We start from the raw sequence: 18,565 nt of genomic DNA, 5'->3' as shown, positions 1-18,565 counted from the left end.
CACACACACACACACACACACACACACACACACACACACACACACACACACACACACACACACACACACCATAAAATAGGGTCTCATCCCTCACCTGGCTACAAATTTTTTTTTACATCAAGTTGGACGAAGACATTTACTTTTATGGGCCAGCACATACACATATGACAGATGCTGCAAAAATTATGCGGCGCTACAACGGCTTAGTCGACACACATTAAAAAAAAAAAAAAAAAAGGTTCTGAGTAGTAAAGGAGTTATTTTGGCGCAGCATTTGGATACATAAAGTGCAACGTGTTGGATTATGTTGCAAGGTCGGATCGAGAGGCGTTTTTACGCGGACCTGGTGTTAGATTATTTTGACAAATGCCTGCAATTTAACCAGGATTTAGAGTAGCGCGCTGACAAATCACATGCACTGTATCTACTCCAACATGACACGAATCTCTAAAAATCCTTTGTTGGGAGAAGCTTTGCGAGTGCAGCGAGTGGGTGTGTGCGAGGCAAGCAAACCAAAAGGGAGGAAGAGTCCAAGGATGCAAGTGCCAGTAAAAACAGATCATGTCGTGTTTTGAAACAAGAACACAATGAAATGCAGAAAAGGTTAAAGTTCAGTAATATAGTAGTTCAGATGTTTTTTAATGCATTCAAAATATTTTGTCTTTTTTTTTTGGTTTTTGGTTGGTCGTATTTTCCATTTCAGCCATTTTGTTCACTTTATTTTCAGTTCTTGCTAAAAGCAACTGTGTGTGTGTGTGTGTGTGTGTGTGTGTGTGTGTGTGTGTGTGTGTGTGTGCGCAGAAATTAGACAATAAAAATTTTAGGCCTACTATAAAATTGTTGAAGATGTTATTTGATTTGATGGTAACGACAAAATATTGGGACTGAGTTATAATGCACGCTATGTTCCCGTTAAGCTCTAATTGAGGACGCCCGCTAGTTAGCGTTAGTAGATTGGCACATTGATTGTACTGTATATGACGCACACCTACACGCCACACACTCTCACCAGCACTGCTTCTTCTCCTTCCATACGTACGCAGAGGCTTCATGTTGAGTTTCTAAGTCTATACTGGAAAAAAAAAAAAACCACCCACATATGTGACGCCTGCTCAAAGCCCGCCAAAATAAACGCATATGCACACGGGCAAGCATGCATGATCCGGCACAAAGGGACGCTATTCATGCATTCGGCGTCCTTTCAGCCGCAGCAAAGTGGCTGTGAGGCGCGAGCATACACTCAAAATGACAGCGCTCCCCTTCCCGTCCATTTTTCTGTCACAGACGCGCGACTCTATACAGCCAGACGTGCGTTCACGCAGGATGCCCGAAGGGCCCGCTTGAAGTGAATGGTCCAGGCGGGATACTATCGACATATGGGCATCATATTTAGTAAAATGTCTTTACTAGTCACACATGAAAGTAGAAGAAAACAAGACGGTATGCGGTATTTCCTCAAATTGTGTGCCCCCATTTCAAATATATGCCATGCCCCAATTAATCTGCATTGTTCACCTGGGAAAAATGAACACCGCATCTGAAAGAAAAGTGGTCTTTGTGCCCTCTCACGATCTGATTTGGTATGAAAAGTAATTAGTCGAAAAATTACGATTACGAAACTATTCTTGCTGTCATATTTTCTCAAATGATGACCTCCACTCAACCACATGCCATGCCCTCATTAATCAACATCTTATCTTGTGATGGAAACACACACAGCACCTCAAAGAAAGTCCTCCTTTTTTACTTTTTTTTTTCCAGGTGCCAGGAGGATTGACACCATGTAATGGTCCGACGTCATCACCACAACACACACAAAACAGACATGGCACAACAGAAGTCCTGGTGTATGAATCATAAAATGCTGCCCCCTGTGCTACCCTCCCCCCCCAAAAAAATGTCTCTTGCGCTAAAAGTGATGCGCTGCAGTTCGTCGAAAACAGACAGAGTGAGGGGCTTCATTAAATAATGAGTTCGGCTATAATAGACTCAATTCATCAAAGAATAAATGCCACACTTCAAAAGACACACCTCATTTTTGTCCTCACAAGGTCACATCCCATGAGAATTTTGTGAGATTTTATCCAGAAATGAATGCGCGGTAATTAGGAGGAAACAGAAAAATTGCAAGTGTCGAATTGATACCTCGCCTCGATTAATCGGCATCGTACGCATGAGAAAACACACACCACACCTCAAAGGTATGCCCATCCCCCCCCCCCCCCCCCCCCCTCGTGAAGTAGCAGTAATCATTGTTACGAGGATTGATAACACCACATGCAACGATGGATGTCATGACGATGACACCCCGTCTGCGAAGCCGACGTTTTACGCTGACAAAGTCCCGCTGACGAAAGCTTGGAATCTCCCAGAGAAAATGGAGGACTTCTCAGGAGAATTTGTGCTCTCATAAATGCCAGGCATCAGGTCAAGGCATCGGTAAAGCTGAAAGTGATGCTGGAGAAAACCAACGATGTCTCATGAAAATGTAGGCAGACAGACATTGAAAATAGTTCAGTCGAAGACGCGCAGAATAAAGACGTATTTCGATATCAAGCTGCCTTGGTATGTACTCGACCTGCCCACTCCTTCTTTCACTACGTCTTGGCCTGAGTCACAAACAAAACAAACGCACACGTTGCCGATGTCAGAGGACCTGCGAGCTAAATAAACCCCGTCGCTCGCGTTCACGCAAAATATTGACACGTGCGTCGTTTTTAGTCCTCCGAGCTATCACCTTCCCTCTATCGTTCTCTCCCGTTTTTGTTCCTCTCTCACCAATCAAAAGACCATTTTTGTCTGTGTCAGCCGTCAGAACGGCAAATCGGCACCAAACGCTGCTCCTTAACCGGCCGACATACAGCACCTTGCGTAGCCACTCGTGCTGTTGTCATCAAATGTTTCCTTTCTACTCCAGCGCTCGCAATGTTGAACTTTTTGTTTTTCTCCCTGCTCATGGCCATCTTTCTGCGTCTGCGTCTGCCTATAATGACTTCAAATCATGTCATGTTGTGAAAGCGAATCTGGGGAACACGTCACGTCCTCACAAACACAACAACGTCTATTCTCTTTCCCCTCTTTCACTTCCAAATACATCGAGACTATTTTACTAAATCACTATTGAAGCTTTCAGGCACATGTCAAACTCAAAAGCACTGAAAATCGGTTCTAAATGTGATTTTTTTTTTCTTTTCCAGATAATACAAGTTTTTGTTTTTTTATTTCACCAAATCCCTTCCTTAGAATAAACCGAACAAGAGTGTTTGTATCTGGTTTTCAATAATTCCCTTGACTTGTGATTTCAAGTTTTCTTTCTCATCACAAAGATACGGAATAACAATGAAAAGCACTTATGTTGACGTCGATGAGGTGAAAATACATTTCCATGATTTTCCTCTAATGGAAACCATAATTACAATGGGGCTTACGATGAAAATGACTTTGACACCTCCAGCTTTAAAGTGTGTGTGTGTGTGTGTGTGTGTGTGTGTGTGTGGGGAGGGGGGGTGTGGGGGGACGAAAAGCACTGTCTTTAATTAGTGCTGTTTTAGCGAGCGCGCTGAATATTGGGACATGAGCTGTGCAATATTAGATCTGTGTTGACGAATCGCAGGTGCTTGACCAGCGTGACTCACAAGAAGGGACGAGCATATGGAATGACAACGTGTCGGCTAAGTGGACATTCTTTCGCTTGGGCGTCACCGCCGCCACACGCGGGTTGTGCCACCTTCGTGCTTCTATACTGTCGGAGATGGGTGGAAGTAATGTGACACTGCAATCACGCCGAACGGGAAATGAATGTTTCTCTCAATGATGTATTTGTGTGATTGGAGATAGTGGTATGTTTATAATTGCCTGGTATTTTAGAAAAATACATCGCAGTGATTGTTGCAACAAACATTGTTTTGGCCAAATGTTTTGATATCTTGATGTGAGCGAATAGTAATATTTTTCATTTCTAGTTGAATAAAGTCCAAATAATAAATCAATGACTCAAATAAATTACTATTCTGAGTGGTGGTTTGTCTATGTGTGCACTGCGATTGGCTGCTTACTGCCCGAAGACAGCTGGGATAGGCTCCGGCATGCCCCGCGACCCTTGTGAGGATAAAGCGGATCGGAAAATGGATGGCTGGATGGATACTATTCTGAGTGAAAATTCCCACACAAACCCTTTGGGTTTTTTTTTTGCATTTTCCCTCTCTGTATTTGTATTTTTTTTTTGTGCCAGCTTCCGACCATTTTGGTGAACACAATTCATGCCACTGAATCCTAAACAACAAAAAAGGAAACTGCTCGGAAAGAACCTAATAAGTAACGTGCCAAACAGTCTTACAAAATGGCTGATCGTCAAAATACGAGTTCCCTAAAAACAGGAATATTTTCACGTGACATAGATTTGTCTTGTGCCAAAAGAGTTTTGCGAATTGTTCATCATGTTTCTTTGTAATTACTTTGTGTTTAACAAAATTACTGAGTCATAAAAGACAGGGGAGCATTTGCAACAAACCTTTTGTAGCTTTTTTCTTTTCCAGAACATCCATTTTGCATCATTATTTTTGAATTCATTCCTGATCCATTTCAGACAATGTGTGCATTGCAACTGCACTGCTGCAAAATCCTTCTCCAATGTCCCTCACCTCACGTGAACCAAAACAAATGCAAGCGTTCTCACCTGTGCCGGGCCGTCCCATGATGATGTCCTTTCGTGGCGCGGGGTGATGGCTCTCCACGGGCAGGATCAGGGGCAGGAGTGCCGTCGGGGAAGGGTGGCAGGGGACGGGCTGCTGCACCTCTCCCTCAAAGCCCCGGGCCTCCCCTCGTTCCCCAGAGCCGTCTGTGCCGCACGGAACAGGGCCGGCGACCGTTGTGCTGACGGTGACGGAGAGGGCTTGCAGCGGGGCGGCGGTAGGGATGTCCGATGTGGGCAGAGAGGACGGCGAAGGGGACACTAGCAGCAAAGTTTGGGCTGGACTTCGCAAAAGGACGGTACCATTGGGAACTGGGGCTGCAGCGGCGTTGATGGGTACGGGAACCTGGAGGCCGGAAATTGGTTGGGGCGCGAAGGTGGTGATGTTGTTGTCTTTAGATAAAGGAGGTTCGACCCCTCCGTCTTTTTCACCTCTTTTTCCTAAGGGACACTCTATGAATTTTGTCAGCGGGACGTCGGGATTCCTCACAATGACAGGGGAGTCCCGCAAGTTCTGCTGGGACACAGGGACTACGCGACGAGGCCCTCCGTCGGGGGTCAGAGGGGACGGAGGTGCCGGGGACACGAGCAGAGGCGGAGGCGAGGCGGCTGTGGAGGACGGCGGCCTGCCGGAGGAGGGCGGGGTGGCGCCCCTCGGCCTGGAAAAGGTGGGTGTGTGGGAATGTGCCGCCGGTGTCTGCGGGGACAGCACTCTGAAAGAGTTGTTGAGGTCGCTCTGCTCCAGCTCTGTCTTGGGCGTGTAATTGTGGTGGTGCAGGGGCGGGGGCGGCGCAGGGGGTGCGTCTGGCTTTCGTTTACTGGGGCTCATCGGCACCGTAAACGTCAGGTTGCTGTGGAACGTCGGCTGGATGCCTGAAGTGTGTCTCTCTCGTTCTCCCCCCCCTGCCGGGGTGGGCGCCTTGCCGCCCCCTCCCCCTCCTCCCCCCGTGCCGCTCGGCTGCCTGTGCCGACGGTGTTGAAGAACCGGGGAGGCGGTGATCGGGGAAAAGTTCGCTGGCCTGAAGCCAAACAGCGGGGAGGGTGAAGGGGAGGGGGCGGGGGAGAAGGGGGATTGGTTGGAGATGGGCGAAAAGGACGGGGTGCCGGAGCGGGAGCTTCCCAGCGACACCAGCATGGTGGCCGCCTCGCACTCGTCAAAGTCGAAGCGTGCCGACAGGTCGTGGGGGAGGACGGAGGGGAGGAGCAAGCGGGGTCTGGAGTCTCCCCTGCTACTCGTCTCGCTGCTCTCCCTTGACGTGTCATCCCATTCAAACTCACTGCTGGCTCTGCCCCGCAGGTCAGACGGCGTCACGGTCCCTGAGCTGCTGCCCCCTCCGGCTCGCTCGGCTCCTCCGGCGGCCTCAATCTCCTTGGTCCTCATCGACAGGTGTCTGGAGCAATAGCCGCGACGCTGGGACTCCTTCATGCAGCCCTCCCTGGAGCACAGCCTTCTCCATTGCTTGCCGTTGAACTTTTTACGGATGCCGTTCTGGGTGCACACGACGTCCCCCTTCTTGTACTTCTGAGCCAAGGAGAGCGGCGTCCTGGAGCGAGAAGAGGTAGAGGAATTGCCCCCGGCGGACGAGGGTGTAGTGGTCTGACTGGGATTGATCTTGGTTGGAGGTAGATTTGGCGCGGTGTTGTTCATTTCGGAACTGAGTAAGGCAGGTGAAGGAGGAGGCTGGGGGCTGGCCAGGGTGGAGAAATGAGGGGGGCCCAAAGCCCTCACCACCGAGAGGTGGGGTGAGGATGGGTGTAAGCTACCGGATTTGGAAATGATATTTCCGTGCTGTGACGTGGTGGAATTCGTCTTGGGCGCAGCGGACATGTTAAGACGAGATACCTCAACGTCTTCCTCTGGGATGTTGACTTGTTTGGGTCTTTCTCTGTCTGAGTAGACGGCGGTGGACCCCCGACTCGGAGGAACGGTCGAGGGATGCGGAGGCGGATGTACGTTTCCATAGGGATGCCCCACGGCAACCCTTTGATGAGACAAGCCGTGGCTCAGCCTCGCTCCCCCTCCCAGTACACCCATTCCACTACTCAACTGGCAAACCTCTCTCTCCACCTCCATCTCCTCCCTCCACTCCCTTTCTTCTCTTTCCCTGTCGCGCTCTCTGTCCCGCACTCCGCCACCTTCCATGTGCGGGACATCCCAGGGAGGGGTGAGAAGTCTCAGACTCTGCCGGGAAACCCACACAGTCTGGGCTTTACTTGGATCTCCCTCCTGACGGCCAGTGCCACCAACCGAGGTCTCTCCGTCTTCACTCAGAACCACCTGGTAGGGGAACGAGACACCCGGGTGAGGGTCCACCTGAGATATGACCCCCTCTCTGTACAGCAAAGGACCCCCCTCCTCTCCGCCAAATGGCACACACACTTTGGTACTAACCGCAACAGGCGACATGCCTGGTGGGGGTGCATCCAAAATTAATTCTACAACGCTCCCGGATGCTGATACTGTCATCATGGTTCCGCCGTCAAAAGGATATTTAACAATCGCGTCCTTTCCTTGCAGCTGGACTTCGACTGTACCCCCACTTACCTCCCTCACCACACCAGGTCTGAACACCGGGGACATGGGGCACGAGTCTCTCTCCCTGAACCCACGCTGGCCTGCGGTGCCGACACCGCTCTCTGTGGAGCTTCTCATCTGGCGAGCCAAGACTCTCTGGTTTTTCAAACCTTTGGCAAGTGCTTCAGCAAGCCCGCCAGTATCACTGACCCCCTTGGGCAGCGAGTTCAGAAAGGGGGCCGGGGTCTTTCGGTTGCGTGGTCCGTTTGCCTCCGTCACGTCGAGATCAGCGGAGTGCTCACTGGCTGTGTCGGTGGAGGAAGAGCGTATTGAGTTGGGGGCCCCCTCCGATTCGTTCTCCCCCACCTGGGACTCTTTTTCTCGGGGGGCTACTCTCCTGAGAGCCCCACTATCTTCGGTGGGCTTACTGATCACTTGTTGAACCGATGACTGATTACCTGAGCGGGCATTGCTTCTGCAATTTAAACTGCTATTGGGCACGCTAGTGATATTTTTTGTCGCGTTTACACTGGCATCTGTTTTCGTATGACTAATATTGTTGCAGTTCTTCAGGTGATTGATCGTCAGATTCACACTGTCGCCGATTTTGCTGTTGCTATTGCATGAAGTGCTGCCTGTGGCTGCAGGGCTGGAGGTAGGAAGGGTGGTGGGAGGAGTGGCGTTGTTGGCAAAGTGCTCATAAGTGTATTTCTTCTTGGGAACGCGAGCCTTGAACGTGGCCGTTTTTCTGCTCGACACAGAAGCCGGGCCGGGGTTGTGGTTGGCGGCGAGGGGCGGCGTGGCCGCGCTTTTCGACGCGGCAGGAGAGGTAGGGGATGCTACAGAGTCGGCGGACGCACTTTGGCACGCCGTCACATCTTTTGCTGTCTTTGCCGCGTCCTTATCGCCTGACTCAGCCGGTTTCCTCGGCCCGGTCGGCTCGCCCTTCATGAGGCTATCGCTGTCTGCGGTCGCCTCCTTATGAAGGTCGCCTGCCGCGGGCGGGCCCTGCTTGGAGAAAGTGCTGGTTGTGCTCTGTGGGGTTTTGCCGAGGGCCTCCCTCTTAATTCTTTTGGGGTCTCTCTCTTGAGGAGGCTTGGCGCCCGCTCTCCTTCGCCCCCCTCGGCCTCGGAATGACGAAGGTGATCGGCCCCGCTGTCTCTTGAACGGACTCATTTCTTCTTCGATACAGATTTGTGCGACGTTCCTTTTCGCTCTCGCCGTCTCCTTTAAGGCACTTCTGTCTTGGCGTCTTCTCCGTATTGCACAGCTAGAAGGAAAGAGAGACACGCGCGGTCATTTACAATCATAATGCACACATCCATTTTTCTACTGCGGATCCTGTTCAGGATATTGGGGAAGGTGTCGAATTTCTCAGTGGGCGACAGGCAAAGAATACCCTGGATTGGTCACCAGTTGTTTACAGAGTAAATTTCACTCATAGGCAATTGAGTGTAGTCTTCGATTAACCACACACGCGGGATGTTTTCCAGAGGAAAACGGTATATATGAAGATAACCAACACCAACTCCACATAACCGAGATTTGAACTCAGAACTTTTCACTTTGAGGCAAACCATGCTCCTCGAACTTCAATCCAAAATGTAATAATTGGCATGGTTGAACATTTGACATTTACTGCGTTGCAGTGTGTCGCCTTGTGTTGAGGATTTATAAACTTGACTCATAAAAGCTTCCCTGAGCCATATGCACCCTTTTGGGGAAAAAAAAAAGAAAGAAAGAAAGAAAGAAAGAAAGAAAGAAAGAAAGAAAGAAAGAAAGAAAGAAAGAAAGAGGATATGCAAGGTCGCTCCCCTGCATTTATTTAAGTATCCCAATGACTGCCTTTACCAGGGGTGTCAAAATCACTTTTGCGGGGGCCCACATTGGAGTTCAGGTTTCTCTCAATTATCCATTATGACTGTGAAGCCACATAATTTTGATCTTTCATAAGTGCGGACCTATGAAAACAAAGTAGACTCTCTTCTTTCACCTGAAAAAAATTACGCAGTTTAAGCTTTTTTTTCCCTCTTCTTTTGTAATCAGCACGAGAATATGGGTTGGTTTCACCAAAAATTATTTTCTGGCCAACAAGCGGAGAAAAAGTGCGTTTGGTGAAAAGAATAAAGCAGAATGGCGATTTTTGTCACTCAGATGTTTTGCTTTTGTGACTTTTCAAAAGTACAAAGCAACAAAAACAAGACTGAGAAAGGCCTTTTGATGGCAAATTTTATCGGGACTGCGACACACACGCTCCACTACTTTGAGCGAAAACATACTGACTGTTGAAGTGTGAGGTGCCTACATTTGTGGCATTTCTCACCCTCACAATTGACATGATGAGCCGAGATTCACCCCCACTCTGTATTTTCTACTCAAAAGCTCTCCTGATCTCAAATCCAAAACGATCCAACGCTGCCATCTGTAGGGATCTCTTAGTCATTATGGTGGTTGACAAACTTGAATTCTCTTCCATGCTTCACTCTTGAAAAATAAACTTAACAAATAGATAGATATACGCTACGTTCGATCTGTTGGATTCCACTTCAATATAAATGTCTATGCCAGTGAATGGGTTACAGAAGACAGCAATTTTGGTACACAGTAGCAAGTAATATGGAGTAGACTCACACACACACACACACACACACACACACACACACACACACACACACACACACACAAAGCTAAAGTCTCATACTATAGGTCGCCGGATCTCCCTCGAGCTACTTTCACATGTGACGGAGGGGCTTTTTTCTCACGCTAGGCTCTTCGCTGCATCTTTGAAACTCAGCGTCGCAGCAAGAAACCGTTTATTTTGCCTTCCATCAGGGAGGGAAAGTGGCTGGCGGCGGCCCTGAGTGAGGTCACCCAACAACACGAGTGTGTGAGGGGGTGGTAGAGGTGGCAGCGTGCGGATGTTTGTTAAAAGAGCGTTCTGGAGTACTCGCTGGGAATTTCCATAGCCTCTCTCTCTCGCTCTCTGACACACACTTTCGAGCATTCCCCAGTCGTCTTCCGACTCAACACATTGTGCAAGCCAAACTGGAATAATTCGAGTAACAAAGGTGGAAATGCTTTTTTTTTTGGTGGCATGGGATGCAAATCCAGACTGCGTCTACTCACATGCATGTGTTGTGTTGTCCTTCAGTGTAATCGTGTCCAAAAATGTAGACTGCCTCCTTATAATTACAACCCGCGACAAACTATACACTGAGTGCGTACACACATTTGCATAAGGTGACCTTGTTGTCAACGACGACATTAAACGCGATATATCGCGAGAACTAATCCTGTTTATCATAAAAGACGAGCAAAATGACTTGTCTCTTTGAACCGCTTAATCAGAAACAAAGATTGTAATTTGCACCTTTTTTCAGGTTTTGGAATCACAATTTTATCCTGTACTAATTTCTATGGTGCGATAGTGAAATCCTAACATACTCTAAAGACATCATTTCTGGAGAAAAAAAAAATCATAATAAGTGAGCTATTCACAGTGTATATTGAAAATGAACCTGTATTAAAATAGCATTCGTTTTGGTCAATTTTATTGAAATGCTATTAAAGAAAATATAACGCAATAACTGAATGAGAAAAAAAAATCTGCTTGAGGGGAAAACTATAATTTTAGAGTCTAAGGGCCAAAAAAACGGTGTCGAGTGTGGAGAATCGGGTCATAGTGACGCAATAAGAAAGTTGAAGAGTGATGAGAAAGGTTAAAAGGTTTTGCAGATACTCAAACAAGGTTACACTATTAAGAAAAAGAACAATCAAGCTGTATGGTCACCAGACAAAATGAGAACACTCACAAGAACTGCTGTGGGCCACAACTCGCGCTCAAATGCAAACTAACCAGCCAACCCGACTCCAGTTCCTGATGTCTCTCGCTAGGCCACGCCCCCTAAAGGCAAACACCCAACACAAATACGACAGTACAAACGGTGATAACATTTTACAGAAGCGGTTGGCCTTTACATCGTGAGCCTAATCGCAAAACTGCCTCGTCATTTTTAACTGCAACAGTGTCGGTCATACAGATGGATAAATAACGCTTGCTCGAAATTGCGTAGATTGTCCGTCAACACTGAATTTTGTTGAATTCGCTGCCTTTTCTTGCTTTCCCCAAATCATTCAAAAATGACTTTGGCAAAGATGGAAGAATGCAATTAGGCAAACGAACACGCCAGAATACTTTTTTTTTTTTTTTAACCCGGGCTGGAACGGATTAATGACATTTCAGTTTATGTCAACCGGGAAAAGTGAATTGAGTCAGAAGCTCTGTCATGTAAAAAAATTTAATCTGTAGCTTTACGTTTGTAAAAAGTATAGATTATTTTCCTCCCTTGTAATATTTCAATGTTTTGCTCCATCAATGCTCCTCCACACGCACGTGTGGGTTTAGGTCTGGGCTCTTGCTTTGAAGCCATTTTTCTGTCCATTGTTTTTCAACGACAAGTCACTCCATCTTCACGATGCGACGCCGTGCTGTTTTTCTCATGTTGACATTTACGCTGCCGATCTGCTTTGTAAATCTCCCTCCTGTTTCTTGCTTTTTAAAATGATCTTCTGTATTTACGCCTGAGCTACTCGGTGTGTTCTGAAGGTGAAAACACTCACATTGGCATCCTCCCTTCATTTGTGGATGCCGATAAGACAAATATGTGATTCTTAAAACAAAGAGAAAAGCGCCAAGGAGACAGCAGCTCTCGGCTGACCGACCGCTCCACCAAATCGCTCGGGGAGAAAACAAATGTGTAAATGTGTTTGGTCTGCGTTTGTGTGTGTGTGTGTGTGTGTGTTTGTGTGTGTGTGTGTGTGTGTGTGTGTGTGTGTGTGTGTGTGTGTGTGCTCATTCTGTTGTAAAACAGAGCAGTTTGGGGCCATCCTGGCATCTTGACCCTTTTTATTTTCACTGCAAAGTATTTGGTTAGTAGCTTTGCTGTAGCAGTCCATCAAGTTATAAGCACGACGCCTCCCCCCCGACCCCTATCTCTGCTCCCCCAAAAAACCCAGAGAGCATCATTCTTGTTCACTCGAGCGAGAGATGTGAAATTCCCGGCATGAATAGCAAGGTTGCCAAACCCACTGGAGGAAGAAATATAATCGAATTGCCGAAATTAATATGGTTACTGTAACTGTATGCGGTGGAACCCCCAAAGTCAACTCAGTGCGCATCGAAAATACGAGAGTGACTTTCCTATGGTGGCAATTTAACCTGAATTTGTACGTGTAGGTAAGCTGCAATAGCGCTAACCAATGCTAACCCCATGAGTAAAGTCCCATAATTATTTTTTTCTGAAATGATTACACTTTGGTGTGTTTCACTTCTTTTTCAACTTGTATGAGTGAGTCTTGTAGCTTTAGATCACATTTTAAAACTTTTCTCTGAACTTTTATGACTTCAGCGTCATATTAATCTTGAGAAAATGCAGCTGCTCTTGCAATATTCGAACGACTCATCAGGATTTTCGCAATATTTATTCCCCCAATTTTATTTTTTTCTCCCAAAAAATTTGACTTTTATTTCTGATGACATTATAGCTTTTCAAACAAGATCTCGACCAAGTCTCGTTTTGAAGGTTTTACGATGGCGACAGTTTGACTTTCGTCACATTTTCCTGTTTTTCTTTCCAATTTCAACTTGAGTCCCATAACGTTATTTCTTCGCTTTCATAATATTGAAAAAGATGAAAAAGAAAAGGAGGTTTTTTTTTTCTTGTGACGTTTTAACTTTACTCGCAAAATTTAGTCTTGCACTATTGCAACTATACATCATGACTTTATTTTCCTAATAACCGCCATCAAAGTTATTCCAGTATATACTTTCGTAAAATATGTCTTGTTTTTCCCATAAAAAAAAAATGTCCACTCGAGCCTTGTTACTTTATTTTGTTTTATATTGGTGAACTTCTTTTTGGCTTGAATGTTAAAATATAAATGAAAACAGTGCATGTACACTTTGTAAAGGTTATGGTGGTGTCAGTCTGACCCTGGAACAGATTAATTCAAGGGTAAAAAGATTGTGTTGAAACACACACACACACACACACACACACACACACACACACACACACACACACACACAAACATCTTTAACACACGCTAAGGTCAACTCTCCTCCAGTTCTTTTTGGTGTATTTAATAAATGTCATTTTTGTCCAATGCTTCTGCTCCCATTTGCACAAAATCTAAGCAACGGGTGATCAAGGTGTTCGACGGAGAGCCGGAACGTTACGGTGATCAGACAGACAAACGGCGGACTTGTCGTTTCCATGGCATTCGACCGGACACACAGCGTCGGGATAAACAATCCTGCCTCGGCATTCTCTCAACACGTCAAACTTTACACACCCAATGAAAATGCTTTCTCTCTCTGCCTCTCTCTTAGCGGAATTTACTGTGCAGTCATGAACGTTGTTAATATCTCCATTGTCTCTCTCTCTCTCTCTCTCTCTCTCGCTCACGTGCGCACGCGCACACACACACACACACACACACACAGACACACACACACGCGTTTACCGAGACAAATCAAAAAGAAGAGTGTCGGTGCACTCCACACATGATGAGACAGAATTTCTAAATAAGTTTGCAAATGTACATTTTAGTGGGGATTTTTTTTTCCATCAACACAATAGGACATGGTGTGTGTGCGTGTGTGTGTGTGCGTGTGTGTGTGTGTGTGTGTGTGTGTGTGTGTGTGTGTGTGTGTGTGTGTGTGTGTGCAATATTTATAACACCCCTACTTTTAGGCCCAAACACAATCTGCATCTAAAAGGTCGTAGGTCGCAACTAATGGCACCTGGACCATTTGCACATTCAATCGAGCCTGCCATGCAACTCTAAAAGCAAATAAATCCACAAATGCTCAGAATACTGTATCTACCAATGAACCGTCCAACATGTCAGCCCACCGGATTTTCAATAGGATTTAAGTCAGGGTTTGGGCTCTTGACGCTTTTCTTTTGCTGATTGGAATTCTGAAATATGACACGCATCTTCTGCTTCCAAGCAAACATTTTACACTCACAGTGCTTATTGTATTTTTTCCACCCTACATGTTTCTTTCCTCTTAGTTCAACCTAATGCTTATAATCTGCGACAAGCAAGATGTTATTATCCATTTAGTATGACCCTCGCATGACTGAAATGGCCCCCGATGGAAAATGATTGTCTTATGAATATTTATTTTCGAGGTCCCAAACATGACCGCCCCCAAACGCCACTCAAAAACGTAGACTTCAGTCACCAATTTTACTGATCAACATGAAATTGCATGAACATGTCTAGCGTCGCAAGTGGCACAAAAAATAATAAATAAAAAAATAAAAATCATAAGGACCCATGAACACTGAACAGAAAGTCGGCCATTTTGGGTCAAAGCAGACATTTTGGGCAATTGCCATGGTGTGTTCGCCCAAATGCGCCCCAGTCAAAACAAGCAGGTATCCTGGACTCAAAGGCGACGCTGAATTGCAAGGATTTTTTTTTAAGCAATGCCATCTAAAATTGGCAGCTCATAGGCATTCATGTTTCCTGATTATTTTGCCATTCAAAAAAGGGAGATGGGAGCTGAGGGCCAGTCCATCCATCGCTTTTAACGATCAACATTCCGCAAACAAGAAATTGCGCGGACACGTCTACCATAGCACGACCCACAAAATGATTTGATTTAAAGTGGCCAGTTTGGGCAAATTCCAGCATACGGGGGGAATTCAGCTAAAATGAGCCCCAAGGTATCCTCGATTATTTGCCCCAGGAAATTATAAGCCCTTTCACCAAACAGCTGAAAGTCGAGTCAACCTGTGGAGCCACCTGTTGCCGTTCACATTGAATCATAGCTTTATGTTCAAGTCAACAGGCCCAGATTTCACACTGCAAGTAAATTTAACGAGATTATAATTATTCCATTGATTTCCGCTGAAAGGTTTGCTGATCATTTTGACCAGTGATTCTCAACTGTAGTCCATGGGTTCCCTCTAGTTGTAGGTGAAAGAAAAGAATCATTGAATTAAAAGTTCACACTATGCATTGTGTTACAGTGTCTTTTTTTTATCCATTTTTTTTAAGTACCGGTCAGTTGTATTTCACTTGTAGGCACAAAAAAATTGCATTAGATTTTTTTCCATGTGTCTGTTTTTAAAACATTTATTGAGGCACAGTTTCTATTAAACTTTTATGCTTTATACATTTTAAGTACATACTGTTACAGTGCCTTAGGAAATATGCATTTGAGGAATAAAACCTGCCTCGCTTTTGATGAACACTTGGGCCTAGTATGCGACTAGTTTAATCTTGGTCATTATTCTGGTGCTTGGAGAAGAATCGCCTCGAAAAAGAAAAATGGGGTGGCAGGGCCCGTCTTTCGCTTCTTGCAGCCTTTTTGGAATTTCACTCATGGTGGATGTAGGGGACAGCTTTTGCCTTTAAATGGGTCACACAAGCAAGAGGCAAGATGTGATGAAACATAATGGCGTGACCAAATGTGACACGGCGAATGTTCGGTTTGATGTGCTCCGAGCATTTTGGGGCTTGACAGGCCACATTTGAATGCTCTTAGCGGGCGTTTAAGACCCACTGGCCATAGGTTGCACTTGGAGATGTGGGTATTCTGGTTCCTACTGATCCCAGGTCCTTGTTTGGGGATGGCCAAACTTGTTGTCATGGACATCAAAGTCCCTGCAAGAATCTATTCAAAAAACAAGCCCAAAAAAAGCTGCGTAATTGGGATGATACTACCACTACACCGTTAGCCGTGATGTTGGGGATGCAGGGCAGGAAAAGCCAATAGCTGGAGTACTACTATCATGTCTACGACTCAAAGGCCAGCTGGTAAATAACATTAAAAAAAATCAAGTCAAGTGACGTTTTGGGGGGATGGCAACAGGACAGGCCGGATTCCTACCTCTTGAACACAAGAAAGTCACTTGCTCTCCTGTTATTAAATCAATTGCACTTTGACAAAAAAATGTCAGCTAGCAAAAGGAAAGCTGCTCGGTTGTAAAGCCTTCGTAGTACGCACGACTTACTACTACACGACAACAACGACGACGACGGCCACGCTAAAACCGGGCGAATTAGCCTGTATTTCATCACGTTACGGCTCCCATTCGTCGCTAATGAACTAAAAATAACTATAAAGAAAGAAGTCGACAAAACGTCCCGTCGTGGTGGGTTTTAATTCGGACTGCAGTGCCGCGAAAAGAGGTCGACGTGTTTTTCGACTCGACGCCAACACGGAAAAGGTTTGGGAAAAAGTAGCGAAAATCCACCACAACGTTGTAATAAAGACGTTGTAGTGTTCTATTTTGTTTCGGTTGTCATACTTATTTGTGGTATGACATTTTCAGAAAGTTTTAAAGCTTGTTGTTCAATGTGTGTGTATGTGCGTGCGTGTGTGTACGACAGCCCTCCGCCTCCTCCCCTCGTCCTGCCCGCTGAGCGGTTCGTTTCTCCGGGCAGAACCAGAACAACAACCCGGCAGTGTGGCATCTTATCCCCCACCCCCTAAAAGGAAGCCTTTAAATCGGCTGAGCTTCGTAGCCTCTCCTCCTTTAACTTAGTTTGAACTCACCCGAGCGGAGCTTTTTCCTCTTCAGCGTGGACGAAAGAAAAAAGATTTATGGTCTTATTCGGTGGATGAGGCAGCCCGCACGGCACCCGTTAACATCCCTCCAGCTGTCGACTCGGAGGACTTTTAAGTTCCGGGGACGAGTTGCTTTTCCCTCCCGTCAAACATCACCAAGGTCCCCGCACTGAAACTCCGACGAGGATACGCTCGTAAGTATCGCTCGTCTCTTTTCCACTACAGTCACAAAATGGTGAATGAACCACTAACAGCTGGGCGCAGCGGCCAATAGGAACTCGCTGACAGGTACAGTAGCCAATAGGCGGCGGTGTTCCGAGACGAGGGGGCGCGGTGAGCTGTCAAGGTCTACTTGACGGACGGAGGGAGCCAGCCAATAGCGGCGGCGATACTCAGGCAAACCGGCGTCCCGTCCCAAAATTTACAGTAACCAATGAGAGCTCTGGGAACCATAGGAACAGCACGAGGGAGGGCTGAGGGGCGGCACTATACAGACGAGGCCAATAATAAGGCACAAACCCTCCCTCCCCTTTGTGAGAACCAATATATTTACAATAATTGACAGCGGCAGACGAGGACATGGTGATAATGCATGAAATCAAATGTGTAATACGTACCGGTATTCTACACAATATCGAAACAGTTCCCTGTTGAATCAACAATTTGTTGGAGCTAAACACCGCTATGTTGTTTGAGGATGTAACTTCCTGCCCTTCCCTATCTTTTTACTCTCTCAGCAACAGAACCCCGCTTTCACCGCCGCTCAAGCCAATCAACACGCGGCGCAGGCTCTGGGTTCTGCCACTCTCCCCGCCCACTCTGCACAAAGTGAACGAGGCTGGAGCCCGGCGACTTCACCGCAGCGGTAGGCGATTGGCCAGCTGCACGACGTTCTCTTGGCCAATGGCGGCATGAAGGGGTGACGTCACTGAGAGTGTTGCCACCAGCTGGTCGGTGGGGGCGTGGCCTAGCGTAAACTCAGTTAACCTCTTGTTTATAAATTGTAGGAAGATGATTGACACATTTGGACACGACGCGTCTTTACGGATGATTTTTCGCAAGTAAAGGAAAGACGACTCACGACACGACTCACCGAAAGACGAATGAGTGGCATCAAAGCAGATGTTACATAATCGCCTTTTGTGTGTAGGAAGGATAGCCGGACTGGGACAGACGGTAGCGCCCCCTGTCGATTGGCAACGTGTCAAAACAGTCATGAGTGATCAAATCAAAACTTTATGAAAATAGTCCCAATTTCGACAGCAGTGGCAAAAGTACTCACAATATGTACTAAATTGGATGTGCAGATACTGGTGTTAAAATAAGTGAAGTGGGTGATATTGGGCCTTATCAACGACACAAATGAAAACCTCCCATAGCCACTGCAATGATCCGTCGGGATTTAGGACTCTCCCAGATGGGGCCCCCTAATAGCAGACTTGTTTACTGCAAAAAGTTTGTTTACACCACTTACTGGCCATTTTAAATAAAATGTATCTGCTTATCCGGTTCTGGATTTTGTTTTTCAGGGGACTTCCATGTTCCTTCTTGCCTGGAGTGACCAGAGAGTCGAGAAATGCCCCTCCTTGGGACTTGCTTCAATTGAAACTTGAAGTTTAAGACTTGAAACATAATTGACTTACTTCCACTCGCGCTTTACGTACCAGTTTATAACTAGAGACAAGGCTCCTACGTTAAAATATTGATATTGGGTGACATCTACTGGCCATCTAGTAAAACTGCATATAGTGCCACTCACTCGCCTTCAACC

At 46.4% G+C, this 18,565-nt stretch overlaps 1 protein-coding gene across 2 annotated transcripts in view; it reads right to left on the bottom strand.

The window, feature by feature from the left end:
* Positions 1-17,038, bottom strand: part of cicb (capicua transcriptional repressor b) — a 39,201-nt gene extending 22,163 nt beyond the window's left edge. For both annotated transcript variants that reach the window (XM_019896061.1, XM_019896062.1), the window contains exons 1-2: positions 16,783-17,038; positions 4,676-8,475 (exon numbers count right to left, since the gene is read on the bottom strand). In XM_019896061.1, the coding sequence (XP_019751620.1) occupies positions 4,676-8,381 (3,706 nt within the window). In that variant the 5' untranslated portion in view covers positions 8,382-8,475; positions 16,783-17,038. The remainder of the gene's footprint in view (positions 1-4,675; positions 8,476-16,782) is intronic.
* Between the last annotated feature and the right edge of the window lie 1,527 nt (positions 17,039-18,565).

This window comes from Hippocampus comes, unplaced genomic scaffold (assembly GCF_001891065.2).
Source record: "Hippocampus comes isolate QL1 unplaced genomic scaffold, H_comes_QL1_v1.1 scaffold55, whole genome shotgun sequence".
NCBI lineage: Eukaryota > Metazoa > Chordata > Actinopteri > Syngnathiformes > Syngnathidae > Hippocampus > Hippocampus comes.
Note: the sequence above shows the minus strand (reverse complement) of the source record. Positions and strands in the feature narration are given on the sequence as shown.